We start from the raw sequence: 19,982 nt of genomic DNA, 5'->3' as shown, positions 1-19,982 counted from the left end.
GAAGGAGAAGAAGATTATATGTTTTGTAAAGTAACTAACCTAATTGATCAATCTACTCAGCAGTTGTCTTTACTTGAGTATCAGCAAGCTTTCACCTTTCAGCCAGAACTAATGAAAGTTAGGGTGTTCTAGAACATTACTTCCTTGTGATATAATAAAACCTGACATTTATTTCAGGTTAGTCCTGTTGTAAGCCATTTACCTGTTCCTATAGGTATTATCCTTAAAATTGATAAGGTATTTGTACATATTGGGTGCATTTGGTTCTGGATACAATCAAATGAAGAAGATACTTGATGATCAAAGTTTTCTGTGTGTTCTTCATATTCCAGAGAGCTATGAAAGTAAAATGATTAAGGATAAGTAAATGCAGACCTAAAAATTTAAGTATATCTCTGTTTTTATACTGTCTGACTTACAAAAATTAGTTAAATTACTACATAAAATGTAATTTTATACTGTTCAAAAATTTGAATACTTTTCATTCATCACAGTGGTCTTAATCTTATCTTTTTCATAAACCTTCAAGCTCTCCATGCTAATAAATTAACAAATAGATTAATGTGGTAAATTGTGGTTTTTACAGGTATTAGGTGTTAAGTAATATAACTTTTTTGAATTACAGAAGTTTCTTACTGATGGTGGCGGGTGGATGACATCTGTAAGAATTTTGAACTACATAATAATTGTGGTTGGAATGTAACAAGGGTTTACTAAGACTTCCCATGCTTATTTTTTAATGGTGATACTCATTCTTAACTGGAATAAAGGTTTTGGTTTTGCTTACCCATAATTAAAAAAAATAATATTGATAACAGTGGAGTACTAACCAGAGTGTACTGTATTCTTGTACTTTTTGTGATATTTTGTAAGAAACACAACATTTATGATATATCAAAATTAAAACTTGTTATATTGAGGAATTAAATGTAATCTCATTCCATGCCTCTTTTCTATCTGATTTTCCTAAGCTGATTTTTAAATTATATTCTTCCTTCATTAAATTGTTAATGTAGCGCATAGAAAATGAAGCTGCTTTTCCATGAAGGTTCTGGTTTTTAGAATGGCATGGTATTATTGAAAAAAAATCTAAATTCTTTAAAATCTGTAATCCTTCAAAAATAATTTGTATGAAAAATGAAGTTCTTTTAAAATCCTTTCATTAACATTTCTTCAAATTGATGGATCACATATTCCATAAAGTTAGAATATTATAGAAGATTTATGTTTAAATTTGTATTCTTTCAGGACAGATTTACTCTCAGAATCTTCATAGGCGTCCTGAAGTTTACAGCACTGGTGAAGGACCAGCCACTGATGATGATTCATATCTTGGATATTCTGTTGCTGTAGGGAACTTTGCTGGTGATGGCAGTACCAGTGCTGCTGTTGGTAGACCCCGTGGTAATCAACTGGTAGGAAAGGTAATGCAGCTTACTGCATCGTAATTAAAATTGACTCGCTTTCTCATACTTACAAGTGTCTCTTGTATTAGAAATTATTATATGTGTACTTTTCCCTCTACGTCCTGCAATACTGTATGAACAACTATTCATAAAATTTATCACTAATTAGCTGGGCCCACATTTTGATGACATTTCGTCTTTTAATTGACTCATCAAAGAAGTTGCTCACTTATATACACTCGTGCTCATAAATGAAGGATAATTGCAGATTGTGGTGCCACACAATGTGGCACTACACAAAACTGGCGCTAATAAAATAGGCACATAGTGAACACAATCGAAACATACCTGTAAGTTCACGGTATTGGTGATAAGTTGAGAAAACCATCCCAAAACACATGTGCTACAAAACACCACTGTTTCCTGCGCAGGTACCCCAACATCAATATGGGATATGATCACCATGCATACGTACACAGGCCGCACAATGGGTTGGCATACTCTGGATCAGGTGGTCGAGCAGCTGCTGGAGTATAGCCTCCCATTCTTGCACCAGTGCCTGTCGGAGCTCCTGAAGTGTCCTAGGGGTTTGAAGACGTGCAGCGATACGTTGACCGAGAGCATCCCAGACGTGCTCGATGAGGTTTAGGTCTGGAGAACAGTCAGGCCATTCCATTCGCCTGATATCTTCTATTTCACGGTACTCCTCCACGATGGCAGCTCGGTGGGGCCGTGCGTTATCACCCATCAGGAGGAAGGTGGGACCCACTGCACCCCTGAAAAGGCGGACATACTGGTGCAAAATGACGTCCCGATACACCTGACCTGTTACAGTTCCTCTGTCAAAGACATGCAGGGGTGTACATGCACCAATCATAATCCCACACCACACCATAAAACCACTACCTCCATACAGGTCCCTTTCAAGGATATTACGGGGTTGGTATCTGGTTCCTGGTTCACGCCAGATGAGAACCCGGCGAGAATCACAGTTCAGACTATACCTGGACTCGTCCATGAACATAATCTGGGGCCACTGTTCCAATGACCATGTACTGTGTTCTTGACACCAGGCTTTACGGGCTCTCCTGTGAACAGGGGTCAGTGGAATGCACCTTGCAGGTCTCTGGTCGAATAAAACATGTCTCTTCAGTCGTCTGTAGACGGTGTGTCTGGAGACAACTGTTCCAGTGGCTGTGGCAAGGTCCCGAGCAAGGCTACCTGCAGTACTCCGTGGCCGTCTGCGGGCACTGATGGTGAGACATCGGTCTTCTTGTGGTGTTGTACACTGCGGACGTCCCGTACTGTAGCGCCTGGACACGTTTCCTGTCCCCTGGAATCGTTGCCATAATCTTGAGATCACACTTTGTGGAACACGGAGGGCCCATGCTACGACCTGCTGTGTTTGACCAGCCTCCAGTCGCCCTATTATTATTTTACCCCTCATAACGTCATCAATATGTGTTCGTTGAGTCATTCTCACCACACAGTCACCATTAGCACGTCTGAAAACATCTGCACACTTACTCGCTGTACCGTACTCTGACATGCACCAACGCACCTCTGAGTATTGGGACTGCTGCCAGCGCCACCATGCGACGACCGCAGGTCAAATGCACCGCATGGTCATACACCGAGGTGATTTAAAACCGGAAACTGCCCACCATAGCATTGTTTCACCATGTATCGGCATTATCCTTAATTTCTGAGCATGATTGTATAAATTCTGATCATGGCCCCCAGATTTCAGAATATGTATTTTCGTATGCTTTGGAATGTATATGGGACCACCTGAAGAAGAAAGACTTTAAACTGTTAGAAAGTGTAAAAGCAAGGTATTTGAAATAGGCTATGAATCTCTCAAAATTCACCCCTTCCCACCTGGTGTATGTCCTGGCCTGACAGGAATACTACATTGAAGAACTCCGCATGCAGTTGCACCTGCCATCTACTGAGGCCTATCAACAATATTATTGTATGAGCTGCAAGAGGAATGGATGGAAATATGGGGCGATTTCTATGCGACCGACGCAATGATGTCATCTGACTGGATGGACTCAAACTACGAGCTGCAACATGTAGTGACCCACTTTGCGGTTCATGGGTTTCACCATAGTGTGTGTAGCATGAGGAAGTTCCACGTCCTGGATATTCTGTGTCTGTGTGAACTATGCGGACGGCCATGTGTCAGATAACACGTACTGTGGTGTAACCAACGCAGCTCCTCTCTAAGAAAGTTCTGTGAAAATTAATTATTCCATGGACATTGTGCAAATTCTGTATTATTATTATTATTATTATTATTATTATTATTATTATTATTATTATTATTATTATTATTATTATTATTATTATCTGATTCATTGGCTGAATGGTCAGCATTGAGGCCTTCAGTTCAGAGGGTCTCAGGTTCAATTCTCTGCCGGGTCGGAGATTTTAATCGCCTCTGATTAATTCTTCTGGCCCAGGAACTGGGTGTTTGTGTTTGTCCCAACACTTTCCTCCTCATATTCACACAACACACTACACTACCAACCACCACAGTAACATGCAATAGTGATTACATCCCTCCATATAGGGTTGGCATCAAGAAGGACATCCTGCCCTAAAACAGGGCCAAATCCACATGTGCGACACAGTTCGCACCCTCGACTTCACAGGTGTGGGAAAAGTGGTAGAAAAAAGAAGAAAAGATTATCATTATTATTATTAGGTCATCTTCTTCAATTTCAACCATTATTTCGTCATTTTCAGCATTTTATTGCCTTCTTGTTTCTAACTCAATTTTATTTGTCCTGCATTGCTATTTGATTTTTTATTATTAGTTAGGTAAGGTAAGGGTTATTCTGCCCGAAGGCAGGTCTGAACCTCCGCAGAGGTGTTCCTGAGCCGGAGTTTACGTGCGGTAGGGTGGCCAGTTCCTTTCCGCTCCTCCATTCCCTTACCCCCTACCAACAGTGCTGGCAACCCATCCAACTCCTGACCACGCCCAATGTTGCTTAACTTCAGAGATCTCACGGGATCCGGTGTTTCAACATGGCTACGGCCGTTGGCTATTATTAGGTTATCATTATTATTTTATTATTTTATTATTTTCATGTATTTGTGTCAATTAATCATCATTACCTGAATATTACTGGAGCTCTGAATAAGGGTGAATACTTTCTCAGAAGCTTAAACACGTTTTGGAAACTGGGAAATGAAGAAAGTTTGTACAACCCATATCTATCGTTATTTTGTTGTAAGGACAACTTCTTGTGGAAAAGAGGGCTAAAATATGTTTCAGGTGTTTTTGTTTATTATTTATTTATTTATTTATTTATTTTTTGTGGTGTTACTGTACTCGTGCCCTAGTTCGTCGACCATGAGCAACATCTGAGTGCCTTAGTAAGTGGTCCTGAGAGTCTGAATACTATTTAATATGGAATTTGAGTGGGCATCTCTGACATATTCTGAGTCATGGCCCTCCTTACCTTCAGGCAGCTAGGACTATGCAATCCACCGGTGGTCCCTAACCTGTTAAGAGGTGAGATCCTCACTGGGACTGTGTGCAAGTAAGGGTAGCATCCTGCTTCACAGAATTTTCATCAAGCACTCTCAGATATTTTAAGCAAGCCTCGGACCTATGGGAGTAATGGAGTCCCACTCGCATTTCACAGGTGAGGAACTCCTTGGGAACAATTTAGTGAATGAAATGGAATTCGAAGGGGAGCTATCGATATTAATGGTGCTTATGAAGGACGGAAAGTAGACTTGGCTGAGGCAGCAAAGAGGATGCATCTGAATGTGTCAAGAGTTAATGATATATCTGAATGTGTCAAGAGTTAATGATATTCAGGTAAGGGGAGATAATGAGGGAGTAATAGGAGATGGGTGTTTAAAAAGGCAAGGGCATAGTGTGGGGCAGGACTGTTTGTGAGGAATACTATTCCATGCACAAAGATAATCATGACGTACTTTCATTAAATAACTATGAACCTGAAAAGTTAAAAGTGCAAATCATTCCAGCAAAAACAACTTCTAAATTACAACCATTAGACAGGCATTTTTTTCCAAATGTTCAAAATAATGGCCAGACATATCTGTGATTTCTTTGTGTTAAGTAGTGTCGATGTGAACTTGCAACAGCGTAACATTATTATCAAATGCATTATTATCAAATGCATGTCATTGATCAACAATCCTGAATTTTCACCACGCTTCCGTTTGTCACATCGACATGGGTGGAAATTGGCAGGCCCAATTAGCACGAATGAAACTTTTGAAAATAGCACCTATTGTATTAGAAAAGGAACTGGTACTTGCTAATTCCTTATGGAGGACAATAATAATTGTGATCAGCTTTCTTTACTCAAATGTAGCTGGTGCAAGAAGCTATTGTGTTTCAAACATTTTTTCTTAATTTCCATTATCATTCACAGCAGATTGAATATCTTGAAGGGGACTGACTGCCACATTAATGGTGAGTATGTAATTGTTTAATCAGTGCATACTCATACATAGCGTTTAAATGTTTACCTTCAATCTTTTTATCCCTCATGCGATTACAATGCAACTGCAGATTAGTATTTAATTGTGTTTTTAAAACATGTATAAATTATTTCCAAGTTTTGTGATTACTGCGTTACAATTTAAAAGAACTGAATACATAGTTTAACAGGCATACAATGTTCACATGGTTCATTGCACTTGCAGCGCTGTCTCCTCCCTTCCCCCCGCCCCATCTCTCTTGCCCGCTTCTCCTTACATCGTGCCAGTAGTTACAAATAACTTCACTCCGATTTGACACCGACGGCCCCCACCCACACATCTGTTCTGCCCTTTAACTCTTATATATACATGCACAATAGGATATAATATTCAAGAGTTTTACATATTTCATTGTGCTCTTTCGGATGGTGTGTAAATCAGTTCACGTTTCTTAACATTGATTGATGGTCCCTTGTCAGTGTATTCATCTTGCGAGGGTGCAGATGAGGATGAAGTTGAAAAATTTTATGAAGCATTGTGACATCGTAGTCAGGGTCAACAGCAAGTATAGGATACTGCTAATGGGTGATTTCAATGCAAGAGTTGGAAATAGAACTGAAGGATACGTATAGGTGATTCATAAATATGGTGAAGGTATGAAAGCTAATAGGAATGGGAAGCATTTATAGGACTTCTGTGCTAGTATGAGATTTGCAGTTATGGATACATTCTTGGAGCATAAGCCCATTAACCGCTGCACATAGGAGATTAGGGGCACCAGATCCATAATGGACTGTATCTTAACCGATTTTCAATTCAGGAAATGTATTAGAAATGTGTGGGTTTTCTGGGGATTTTTTAAGGATATGGACCACTATCTGATCTGTAGTGAACTAAGTATCTCTAGGCCTAGGACAGAGAAAGTGATATCTGTTTGTAGACAAATAAGGGTAGAAAATCTCCAGGATGAGGAAATTAGATAGAAGTACATCGATATGATTGGTGTAAAGTTCCAAACAATGGACATTAAGCAGGCTCAGGATGCAGAAAGAGAATGGGTGGCATACAAGGATGCTGTAGTTGAAACAGCAAGGGAATGCTTCAGAACCACTGTGTGTAAAAATGGGGAGAAAAAACTAACATCGTGGTGAAATGATGAAGTGAGAGCAGCTTGTAAATGTGAAAACAATGTGTATCAGAAATGGCTCCAAACAAGGACTGATGCAGATACATAGATGAAAGAGACAGAGTGAAACAAATAGTTGTTGAATTAAAGAAGAGGTCTTCGGCAATAACCTGGAAAGGCTAGGTCAAGCAGTAGTGTTATGGGTAAATCAGGTGAACTCATAATAGATCACAGGGAATCACTGGATAGGTGGAAGGAATATTTTCAAAATCTTCCTGGTGATGTCACAAAAAATTAAGCTCTTGGGGAGGAGGACAATGATAGTGAAATTATGCTTGAGGAAATGGAAGTGATAGAAAATAGACTACAAAGCAGCAGGAATAGATTAAATTAGACCTGAAATGGTGAAATGTATAGGGAAGGCAGGGATGAAATGGCTTCATAGAGTAATAAGATTTGTATGGGTTGTTAGTAATGTACCTTTGGATTGAACAAAAGCAGTCACTGCACCTATCTATAAGCAAGGGAACAGGAAGGATTGCAACAACTATTGAGGTATCTCACTAATCAGTATATCAGGCAAGGTGTTCACTGGGATTTTGGAACAGAGAGTACGATCCATGGTTGAGAGTAAGTTGGATGAAAACCAGTGTCATTTCAGACCACAGAGGGACTGTTAGGATCAGATTTTCAGTATACGCCAGGTACGGTAATTGAAAAATGCTACGACAGGAATAGACAGTTACGTCTACGTTTTGTAGATGTAGAGAAGGCATATGCGGAAAAAGATGTTTGCTGCACTGGGGGACTGTGGGATTAAGGGTAGATTATTAAAATCCTTCAAAGGCATTTCTGTTGGCAATTGGGCTGCAGTGAGAATTGATGGTAGAACGAGTTCTGGGTGGTGCTTACAGGGCTTAAGCAAGGCTGTAATCTTTCACCTTTCTTCTTCATAGTTTACATGGATCATCTGCTAAAAGGTGTTAAGTGGCATGGAGGGATTCAGTTAGGTTAAATGTCGTAAGCAGTTTGGCTTATGCTGACAACTTGGTCTTATTGGCGGAATGTATTGAAAGCCTGCAGTCTAATATCTTGGAACTTGAAAATAGGTGCAATGAGTATGATATGAAAATTAGCTTTTCCAAGACTAAATTGATGTCAGTAGGCAATAAATCACAAATAAATGGATTTGATTTACTTTGACTTAGTGTTGGAAAATATTAAGGTAACATATTATAAGCTAAGCAATGGAGATTCTTTATAATAACACTGATCTGTATTGTAACTTTTGAGTAAAGCTGTTTATGGATACACATTTAAGTAAAATATATCCCATAGGGCCTTTTGTTGATATAGGTGTACTAACACATGCACAAACAACACACACTGTGATAAGTTCTCCGTCTCATTGTTGTAAATTTCATTAAAATGTTTAAATTTAAGTTGTGAGAATATTGCTGATTTGACTGAAATTAATTCAGATTTCATCATATAAAGGTATATTTGTTTAAAATAGCATATTTATCTCTTGGTTCAGGTGCTGATATACACATGGAACTTAACACTGATGTATGAAATCTCTGGTGAACAGCTGGGTGCATACTTTGGTTACTCATTATGTGCAGCGGATTTAGATGGAGATGGGTTTGATGACCTGGTTGTTGGAACACCACTTTACACAGATTTACATAATAATGAAGGAAAATACGAGACAGGTCGTATTTATGTGTTCTATCAGTATAAAGAGGTGAGTAAATTGATAACTTCAGCAATGCAATATGTTCTTGACATTCCAATTTTTTTGAGTTGTGGTTAGTAGAAACACCGGCAGACAGTCTGTACTGTTGTAAACTGTCTCTTGTATATATTGGTTTACATAGGAGAAACCCTAAAGACTTGTGTTGTATTCTGACTATTGGAGCTAAAATTAGATTATCTACTGACTTGGGTCTTCATGTAAGCACTCTACAGTGCTAATAGACTGTGCCAGGATTCAATCCTGCAAACTTCAACATAGAAGGCAAGTGCCTTGACAGTTCACACTACATAGCCATGCTGGTGCAGATCCTACAGACGAACGAGTGCAAAGTTGTCAGTATCTGGTGTCAAACCGAACCATTCTAAAGTGATGGTTTTGAGTTTTGTGCCGATGTCTGCTTGTCAAGTTCGAAAATGATTTGTAGAGAGATCTCCTGGTATGGAAAATTCCAGTCCATGAAACAGTCTGTAAATCAGCATTCAGGGTAGCATTACAGATACAAAGTGCAGAAAGAAAAGTTTGATTTTGATGAATGAAGCATTTGCTTTAGATTGAAACCTTCCTCTTAAAAAATAAAGACATCAAGCATCTTATTTGACAAATTAAGCTTCTTTGCTCTTCCATGTGTAGAGCTACAAAGTTGTTGAAAATAAAATTCCTTGGTACATAAGGGAAATCATATTAAAGAGGTGTAAAAAAAAAAAAAAAAAAAAAAAAAAAAATTAGAAAAGATAATGGACAGTTTCAGCATTTTCATGTTTATATGGAGCAAATATAAAAAAAAATTGAGTGGATAGCTCAGAGCTACATGTAGTCTATTGATGTATCATTGGTATAAATGTTGGTTGCCACAAGAGGTATTATTCTGGAACTCTTTTTTTTTTTTTTTTTTTTTTTTTACATCATTATGCCCTACTCAGGAGCACAGTTGAACTTGCTTAGCTGATGTGTTGGCCTTCTTTTCCTCCCAACATCTCTTCATCCTCTCGCTGAGCTTCTTCCTTCGTTCTTCTGTCCAAGTTATAGTAGCTCTGGTGTTGGGTTTGTCTTCAAAGTGGTGATTGTCGATTTTGGTTCTGAATTTACATCTGTCCGGTACAATGTCTTCTGAGATGTTCATTTCCTGGAGATCTGTTTCAATTTCATGAAGCCAGCTGTTCTTGGTTTTAGACGAAAGGGCCAGGTTGAGAATTCTTTTAGTTAGCCTGTTAGAGTTCATTCTGATAACCTGTCCATAAAATTTCAATCGTCTTTTCTGAAAAGTGTGAGAATTATTTTCAGAATGACAATATATCTCCTGGGATGATTTTTTTCTCCATATTCCATCTATACAAACTGGGCCAAACGTTTTTCGTAAAATTTTCCTTTCTTGTTTCTCAATGTCTGTGGTTAAAGATCTGCCACCAATGATTGAGGTTTCTGAGGCATATAACGCTTCAGGTTTGATCACTGTATTATAGTGTCTAAGTTTTGCATTCCAAGATATTGAGTTTTTTGTTGTACCTGTTCCAAATGATCCTGTATGCTTCCTGTAATTTGGAAATTCTTTCATTATTTGCTTCACGGTTTAAACCAGAGGGCTGAATAATTTCTCCCAAATATTTAAATTGGTTCACTTGAACAATTTTGCCAAATTTAGTTATCATAGGTTGTCCATCTAAGTATCATGAGGCTCCTTCCATGTACTGAGTTTTCTCATATGAAATTTGAAGTCCCGTTTTGATGGCAATTTCATGTAGTTTTTCAGTGGAATGGATTGCCTCATGCCTGTTATTGGAAAGGATTGCTATGTATCCTGTGCACGTGAATTCTGTCTTTACGTAGTCTTCCAAGGGTTATTCCTTTAGTTTCCTTTTCCCAGGTCCTGATTACTTTCTCAAGTACTAAGTTAAACAGTAATGGCAATAAACCATCCCCTTGACGGACCCTGGTGTTAACAGGAAAAGGCTCAGATATTTCGCCTAGGAATTTAACTTTTGGAGTAGTGCCAGTTAATCTTTGTTTGATTAATTCTCTTGTTTTTTTATCCACTTGAAATTCTTGAATTGTATTCTTAACAACATGCAAGGGCTGGAAAGAAAGTAGTGGCAACACTGTTATCACTTTGTGTAGGAACAATTGAGGGCATTGCTGTTGGAAACTCATGTAGAGGGTAGGTGGAGCTATGCAACACACCTAGTTGTGCTGGTGCAGATTCTGCAGACAAATGAGTTTGAAGCTGTCAATTTGCGATGTCGAATGGAACCGTCCCAAGTGATGTTTTCAAAGGTGAAACAACAAACATGGATGGATGAAGCATGGGCACGATCGTTCGAGCCAGAACTGAAGTGCCAGTCCAACGAATGGTGCCACCCATCATCACCCTGGCCAGAAAAAAAAAAGTACTGTGCCAGGAAACAGGGAAGGTGAAATGAAAGTGGCATATGATGTGCAGGCTGTCATACTGAATCATGCAGCTCCTCCCAGCCAAACAGTGAATGCTGCATACTACTGCAAGTTTCTACAACATCATCTTCATCCTGCACTGTACAGGAAACTACCCTATTTTCAGACACATCTGCCCATTGTCCAGTATGACAATGCCCACTGTCACATTGCTGCTCCTTCGAGGCACAGTGGAGTATCCACCCTGTATATGGGACACGAGTTCTGTGACTTGGATCTGTTCTCCAAACTAAAGGAATCATTCTGAGGAAAGCAGTTGGATGCACCATCGTGGACATCAATGAAGGTGGTACTGCTTTTCGTATCCTGTGCCTTCCTCTCATGTGGCAATGGGTGCAACATGTTACAGAGGAATGCATTGAAGGCCTGTAGATGTATAGTGGTTCTATAATAAGTGGTTTCATATACAGTGGACGCCGTTTACTGTAATCACGGATAATGTTATCAGCTGCATTATATAATCACTTTTGTGAAGTACGGTACGGACAAATACTAAAACATTGATAATCCTCCCTTTATTGTGATCATGAATTCGGTTAATGTTATATTTGTTTTCAAGGATTTCATTCTCAAGTATGAGAGTATTATTGTGCCTTGGCTGAACACACTTACTTCTTCAAATATGAAAGTGCTAAAGGCTGTAAAACCTCCAAGGAACGAGTAAGAGTTTTATGTTGTGCGAGTATGTCTGGTGAAATGAAAAGACTGTTAGTGATTGGGAAAAGTAAGAACCCACGTTGCTTTAAAGGCATCAGTAAGTTTCCAGTGGACTATCATTCCAACTCTAATGCATGGCTGACTGCCCTGATGTTCAAAGAATGACTACTGAAGTGGGATAATAGGCTGGGCCATAAAATAGTTTTGCTGGTTGACAACTGTGCAGCACACATTGTGAATTGTGAGCTCAAGAACATCAATGTGGTTTCTTTACCGGCAAATACGACTTCATTAATTCAACCATGCGATCAAGGAATCATTCACACCATGAAAGCGCATTATGGCGATGAAATGCGCACAAGAAATTTAGAAAACATAGAGGACACTCATAAAACTAGTGCCAATGCCCTTGCCGAAACAACATGCTTTCTTCATGCCCTGCATATTCTAGTCATGTCATGGGATAATGTCTCAGCACATACAATAAGGAGCTGTTTCCAGTATGGGAGATTTTTAAGAGAGTTACCAGAAGTAGATAAGGATGTTGAACTTTGTCCAACAGGCTTAATGGAAGATGAATTTCAGGAATGGATGAACATTGATGAGGGCATCATTACTGATGCAAAACAGACAAAGACGACATATGCGAGGCAGTTACCTCCAGAATTGGATATGAAAGGTGAAGAACACGGAGCAGAAAATAGCGATGCTGATGATGACTTATGTTGCAGAAATTTCCCGAACACCAACGAATGCCGAAACGAGACAGGCGCTAGATATTAATGGACTTTTGAGGTACAACCAGAAGCAGACAACGATTAGAGACTATTTTACATAGCTGAAAACAGTTAACAGTATTTCAATGCTGTGTGCCGGTATCTGTTTCATTGTAGTGCATGTAGGTTATGAATAAATAGAGTAGGCTACCTACCAATTTTTATTTTTGGGGTACTGTTATCAGCCGGTTAATGTTATAAAATTATCTGCGTCCCAGAGTGATCCACTGTATAGGCATATGTTGCCACTACTTTTTTTTTTCCAGCCCTCGTTTAAATACAATTTAAGTATTAGTATTTCTAAGCAAGCCATATCTTTCAAAACATTTAAAGTAAGGTAGACTAAGTTTTTCCTTATTTTAATGTCTATGAACTGTATGGTCAGTTCTTTGCACTTTCTATATGGACATTGTTTTATTGTGCTTTTGTGTTGTGTGTGCCAGTGAATTTATCTTCATCATCCTCATCATCATCTATAAAAGTGAGGAAAATTCCCTAGAAAGTTTAAGAAAAGTATCATTCTGACAGGTTTAGTGACAACTGTAAGAAGTATTGAATAACAAACACAGTTGGAATTTTCACAAAACATACACTTAAAAGTGATTGAATAGGTCAGCCATTCTTTATTAAAAATAATTTATAGTTCGTAAATATAATCTTTTACCATGTTGAATACATACCTTAATGAATATTGACACTTTCCAAGTTCAGGCATGTGAGCAGTGGATTTAGAAAGCAGCTTCTCATAAAATGATTGATCCTAAATATGTGTTGAATGTCCTTGGTCACGAAATCAAGTAATATCTTTGTCTTTAAATATTTCCCTAATATATCTTTCTTTTTGAAACAGTATGAGGTGAACCACACACGAGATGGGAAGAATTCGAAAGCACGATTTGGACTGTCTTTGACAAGTTTAGGAGACTTGAATAAGGATGGCTATGATGGTAAGTTTTATGCTGTACAGTAACAAGAAATAATGAAGGTCAAGTTAAGAAAAAAGATATTCATGCAGTGTAAGGTTGCGTTAGATGTCTAATGCAATGAAACCTGTATTAAGCAACCATTTACTGCTCTGCGAACAAATTATCTCTTAGAGGGGGGTGACTGCTTAAAAGGAGGAGGCAATTTTCAGTAATCCTTTTTTTTACTTTGGAAGAAAAATGCATGCAACTTAAAGCATAGTTTACTGCAGTTTATTCACACTTTTACACTACAGTACTTAATATACAGCACAGAACAAACTTCATCCCTATCATTTTGCTTTCCTTTAAAGAAATTAAAAAATGAATTGTTTCATTTTCATCAACTTTTTGTAGCAATGTCATTTTCCAAATTGTCCACTCATTTTAAATGCTCTTTCGATTTTTAAATTAAATTGATCTGAATTCTTCTATATAAACATTTTTCGGCTAATTTCCTTTCCGATAACCCAGTTTCACTGTCACGGATCATTTTTATGCAATCTACAAGAGATTGCCCCTTCTTCTAAAACTGTGCTGAACAGTTTATTTAAACTTCTAACAAGCAAAGATCAGTGGGATTCCTTCCCATTGGAAGTGGGAATTCCTGAGTTCATTAGATATGATACCAATTGGCTCAATTTAGCACACTGGGGTGAAATGCTTGCAACCAGGAATGAGTTAGCTGTAATATTTATAATGTCCAATAATGGACCATTAAATTGGTATTATAAATTTACTCATTTGGGACAAATATTTCAGGTTCCCTATGGGAATCAACATCTGTATCATTCATTAGGTATGCCCTGCTCGATCGATTACTCGTGCAGATATGGAATGTATACCTTAATGTTTGCAACAAAATGTGATAGTGTCTCCTACTCTTTCAGAACTTTGTAAGGAATTGCCAGTTGTTAGTCTTTCCCATGCGTGTTATACTTTTCCACATTTCACAGAAAAGTGGTCCTTTGAAAGAGGTTGGACAAAGGGGGGAATGTCTGGTCAGTGGTCTGGGAGAGGGGTGATCTGTAAATAAAGCTACCATACATATTATCCTTACAGAATTTTAACTCGGTTCCTTTACTAATTGGTCTTTATGAGGGGGTGGTCTCTTAACCCCCTCGCCGATATATCGTACTAAGTCTTATCGAAAAAAGAATCTCATTCCTTCATATATCGTTCTAAGTCATGTTTGTGTTTTAGGAGTGTATACCTTAACCATCTCCTGGTGAATTTTAGAGTTAACAAGTCACTCTTAGCAAGGAGTATTTAGGAAAGATTGCTGTGTATCATAATGTTTAGTGATCGTTGGATAGTAGTTTAAATGCCTGTGGAAATATGTGATGCACGTATCGTTTCAAGGTCGCACTCGATGTAAACAGAAATGGTGTCACTGTGAACGGTGAGTTGTGTTACTGGTGAGGAAGTACTGTATTTGCAGGACAAATATGTTGGTTTAGGAGGTTATATTGATGAAAGTGATAACTACCACAGTAGTGGTAGTGATTTTGAAATAGAAATTGGAGAATCTGAAGATGAGGTGTAGGAAGATGATGGACCTTCGCCGGCCTATGCCTAATAATTTGGATTATATCGCACCCGATCCCTTCATTGAATATCAGGGTGTTTTCCACAACTTACTGGTAAGATCAAGTGTGTTAGACTAGTTTTCATTGTATTTCGGAGAGGACTTCTTTCAACTTTTGGCAGACAATACAAACCAGTATGTGAAAATGAAGCAACAAAATAGAAGATTAAAAATTGGAACCTATAAGTACATAATTTGTATTATAATGAAAATAAACTTTTCAAAAGTAAATATGCCCTTAGAAATAAAAACAAAACTGTTATACCATGAACCTACTATGCTAGCATTGCAGGGAGAGAGGAGATACTCCCATGTGGCACGTCCCAGGTGGCGGATAGCAGGTTCCTAACCGGCTTGCCGGCGGACTTGAGGGAAATGAAATACCTCTCGCAGACCGAACACACAACCCCCTGTGGGTGGGGGACGCAGATGAAGAATACACCCACGGTATTCCCTGCTTGCCATAATAGGCGACTAAAAGGGGCGACCAAGGTATGATCAAATTAGAACCATGATACTACCTGTAATTAGCACCACCACATAGGGAACACCGTGGGTCGCTTTTACTTGCGCGTAGTACCACTATGTTAGGTACACCTTAACTGAATATATGTTTGTAGAACTATCTGTTGATAAGACTAAAGTACTGATTGGAGTTGTTTACAAACCACCAAAAGCAGGAAACTTCACAGACTTCGAAGAAGATTTACTAAGACTCCTACCTATCTACGAACATGTACTCATATTTGGCGACTTTAACACAAACCTGTTAATAGACTCCGTTGAAGCAAATCGTTTACAGAACATACTTACCTCTTGTAACATGTCAGTGTTGCCACTTAACCCCACTCACCACGTGCACACGGCTAACGGATCCTCACACACTGTAATAGATTTACTTATCACAAATAATCCTCAGAAAATACTAAAACACGGACAAACTTCTGTACCTGGTATTTCATACCACGATCTCATATATTTAGCTTATTCTTTGAAAGTTCCCAAAACAAAGCCGAAGTGGATAACCTATAGAGACATGAAAAATTTAAATCCTCAACAATTGATACAAGATGCTAATCTCTGCCCGTGGGATGAAATACTGCACTTGACTGACAATGACGAAAAAGTAAAGAGGTTTAACACATTATTGTTGGGATTGTATAACAAACACGTACCTAAACGTACTGCTAGGGTGACTCGCAAAGCTGCTCCATGGTTAACAAATGACATTAAGTCCGCAATGGCTGAACGAGATGCACTACACAGATGTTACAAGCAGACATTATCAACTGAAGATTTTGAAAAGTACCGTGTGCTTAGAAATAAAGTTAAACAAATAATCAGAAACAAAAAATATGCGTACTTCCAACAATTAGCCAGTAACTTAAACACAAAAAGTACCTGGAAACAACTCAGATCCGTAGGTATTGGGAGGCAAACTACAAACTCCAATACGCATGACATAAATCCAGATGAATTAAATGCCCACTTTACTAGAGAAATAGTTAATACCCACCCTCATATTATACAAACAACAATAAATTCTCTTCAATCTACTCCATTACCACAACGGCCTTTGTTCAAATTTTGTAAAGTAAATGAAAACGATGTAAGAAGAAAACTAACATCAATCAAATCGCAAGCAATCGGAGTGGACGACATCCCGATATCCTTCGTCGTTACCTTGATAGATGTAGTACTGCCAATTTTAACCCACATATGTAACTCATGTCTTTTGGAAGGCTACTTCCCAACTGTTTGGAAGGATGCCTTAATTTTCCCAGTACCAAAAAAATCTCTAGCAAATTCTCCATCTGACTATCGACCTGTCTGTATACTTTCTTCACTTTCGAAAGTCTTAGAAAAACTCATGCATGAACAACTGCTCCAATATTTGATGCATCATTCGTTACTTGATCACCTGCAATCTGGATTTAAAAAAGGACATAGTACATCTACTGCTCTTCTAAAAGTTACGGATGACGTAAGAAAAGCAATGGACGAACGCAAAGTGACCGTGCTCATTCTCCTAGACTTCAGCAGTGCTTTTGACACTATCAGTACGGACATATTAATAGCGAAATTGCATTCCTTCCATTTTAGCCACGCTGCTCTCAAATTGTTCGCTTCCTACCTCCATAACCGACGACAGTGTGTTGTCATGAATGATAAGAGAACGGAGTGGAAGTACAAAGTTAATGGTGTGCCACAAGGTTCTATACTCGGCCCCCTGTTGTTTATTTTATATTTGAATGACATCTCTTCTAAGTTGAAAAACTGCAACTACCATATCTATGCCGACGACCTTCAAATTTACTGTCACACAAAAGTGAATGACATAAATGCAGCTATTGAAAATATGAACCGAAACTTAGAACAGATCAGCTGTTATGCAGCTGAGAATTCTCTCTCCATCAACCCAACGAAAACACAAGCTATTATACTAGGCCAGAGAAAACTGCTTGCCCATCTACACAGTCTACAAATTCCAGTCATTCAACTAAATGGCGTTGCTATCCCATTCTGTAAATCAGTAAAAAGCCTTGGCGTCACTATAAATGAAACTTTAAACTGGGATGAGCATGTCACCAACGTATGCAGGAAAGTTCACTCATCACTTCATCCCCTTAAGATTCACCAGACCGTATTACCTCTCAACTTAAAAATAAAACTGGTTCAAACATTGATACTTCCAATTTTTAACTATTGTGATGTTGTGTTGCTGGATGCTACCAGTGAACAAAATAGGAAATTGCAGAGAGCTTTAAACTCCTGCATTAGATTTATTTTTTCATTGAATTTTGCCTCGCATGTATCCCCTTTTTATGCACAACTTTCTTGGTTAAAAGTAGAGCAGCAGAGGAATCACCATGTATCAACCCTTATCTATCGACTCTTGACCGAAAATATACCTGAATATCTCTCCAGTAATTTCCGTTTTCTATCCTCCTTTCATGACCGTGACACGCGATCTGGGTCAACAATTGCAATACCTCCACATCATACATCTGCCTTCAGTAATTCTTTCCTTGTGTCGGGCGCTAGAATATGGAATGCTTTACCCCCTGAAATTAGAAATTGTTCCTCACTAATTACCTTCAAAAGACAGTCTAAAGATTTCCTCTTGAATACGTAGGCTATATCATGTAGGTATGTGTGAATGTGAGAGTGAATGTTTGGAGTAAATAGTTCCCAAAAGTTTACATAAATTACTGTTATATTTTATGATTTCCACCTAGAATAGTTAATATTGAATTTATTTTTCTAAATTTAGACTTAGGATGTAATCTTTTAGTTTTAGAGTTTATTAAGTTATATTGCTATTATATTATATACACTGAATATTAAGTTTGGATTCAGTATTAAGCCGCATAATGTGGTTAAGTGTAAGAGAGGGCCAAGAGCCCTAACTTCGCCACAAATAAAGACATCAATAAATAAATAAATAATAGGGCTGTGATTAGTAGCAACAGTGTGTGCACAGAATGCATTTTACAATACTTGTGATTCGTACCCCTATATGAGCGACACCATGGGATTACCAACTCCATGGTTCTGCCTTGCCTATGCTTAGTTCCCACTATGTGAGGAATACCACGGGACAGTGCGAGTCCCTGTGGTTAGTCCACTTATGTGAAGAACACCATAGGTTTGCATTGCCTGTATAGGTTTACGTTGCTTGTAAATAGCGACACAATGTGTGAAACACCATAGGTCTATGTTACATGTGCGCATTACATTACCTGTGAGTAGTACCATAATGTGTGGAATACCGCGAGTAATACCCATTTAGATTACCAGCATCATAGATTCAGTATTGTGCTTTAGAAGCAGTCCCTTGGTCAGTAATACTATTGTTTAATGCTAGTTTCTGGGAATGTGGGACATTGTGGGTCGGATCCACTGATTGTTTTAACTTCGTATCCATCCATTCATTCTTTGCCCTCATGTTTTGAATTCTGGTCAGTGGAGGATTATGGATTTGTAATTGTACTTAAATTTAGTCTCATTTCGTGCCATTAGGGGCCGATGCCTAGATGTTAGGCCCCTTTAAACAAGAAGCATCATCATCAAAACTGTTATATTTGACCTACGAGTTATGTCTCTCCGGTTGTTCAAATCGCCCGTTACAAATTTTCCTAATTATTTTAATCTGTCGGAATTAATCTGCCCAATTTTGGTTAGTGAAATTTTAATTTTCTTTTGCCACAGTGTTACATGCATTCTTCTTAAAAATTACAGGTATATAGGAGTAGTTGTTTTTTATTTATTACAGTTCAAATCTTTACTCTACAGATCTGGAGTTGTTAAAAATCATATCTGGAAAGTTGCATTTGAGTAGCTTAGAAGATCCGAAGGAGAGGGTTAATAAGAGTGGCCTTTCAGACAGGTTTCATATATGTCCTTTTTTATAATCAATGTTTCTTTTATTGATTGTAGAAGACCCGTGGTATTCTTCATTCTCTTTCTCATATATTCCTATTTTCCTGTACAGTAGTTTTCAAATTACCTCCTCTGCTCAGTTGAAGTTTCTGTAGTGAAACCTCATTAAGACATTTTTGCAGCGGACAAGGAAAAAGAACATGTCAAGTGAGAAAACGTACTGCTGAATACACAAATAAAAATGATCCAGCATGGATATGGAAACACTAGATACGATTTTTTCCAACATAAGGGGATTTTAAGTAATATATATCTGTCGATACAGTGAAAACTCCATGAGAAGAGAGTATTAAAAGATGTGAAAAACATTAGAGAACAAATATGAAAACCTATTCCTCCAGGGCTTATAA

General features: G+C 38.2%; 1 protein-coding gene across 2 annotated transcripts in view; it reads left to right on the top strand.

The window, feature by feature from the left end:
• if (inflated) overlaps window positions 1-19,982 on the top strand; it is a 691,187-nt gene that overhangs the window by 591,300 nt on the left and 79,905 nt on the right. For both annotated transcript variants that reach the window (XM_067142033.2, XM_067142032.2), the window contains 3 exons: window positions 1,249-1,424; window positions 8,540-8,749; window positions 13,490-13,586. In XM_067142033.2, the coding sequence (XP_066998134.2) occupies window positions 1,249-1,424; window positions 8,540-8,749; window positions 13,490-13,586 (483 nt within the window). The remainder of the gene's footprint in view (window positions 1-1,248; window positions 1,425-8,539; window positions 8,750-13,489; window positions 13,587-19,982) is intronic.

Source organism: Anabrus simplex, chromosome 2 (genome assembly GCF_040414725.1).
Source record: "Anabrus simplex isolate iqAnaSimp1 chromosome 2, ASM4041472v1, whole genome shotgun sequence".
NCBI classification, from domain to species: Eukaryota; Metazoa; Arthropoda; class Insecta; order Orthoptera; family Tettigoniidae; genus Anabrus; species Anabrus simplex.
The sequence above is the reverse complement of the archived record's forward strand: the minus strand, read 5'-3'. Positions and strand labels throughout refer to the sequence as shown.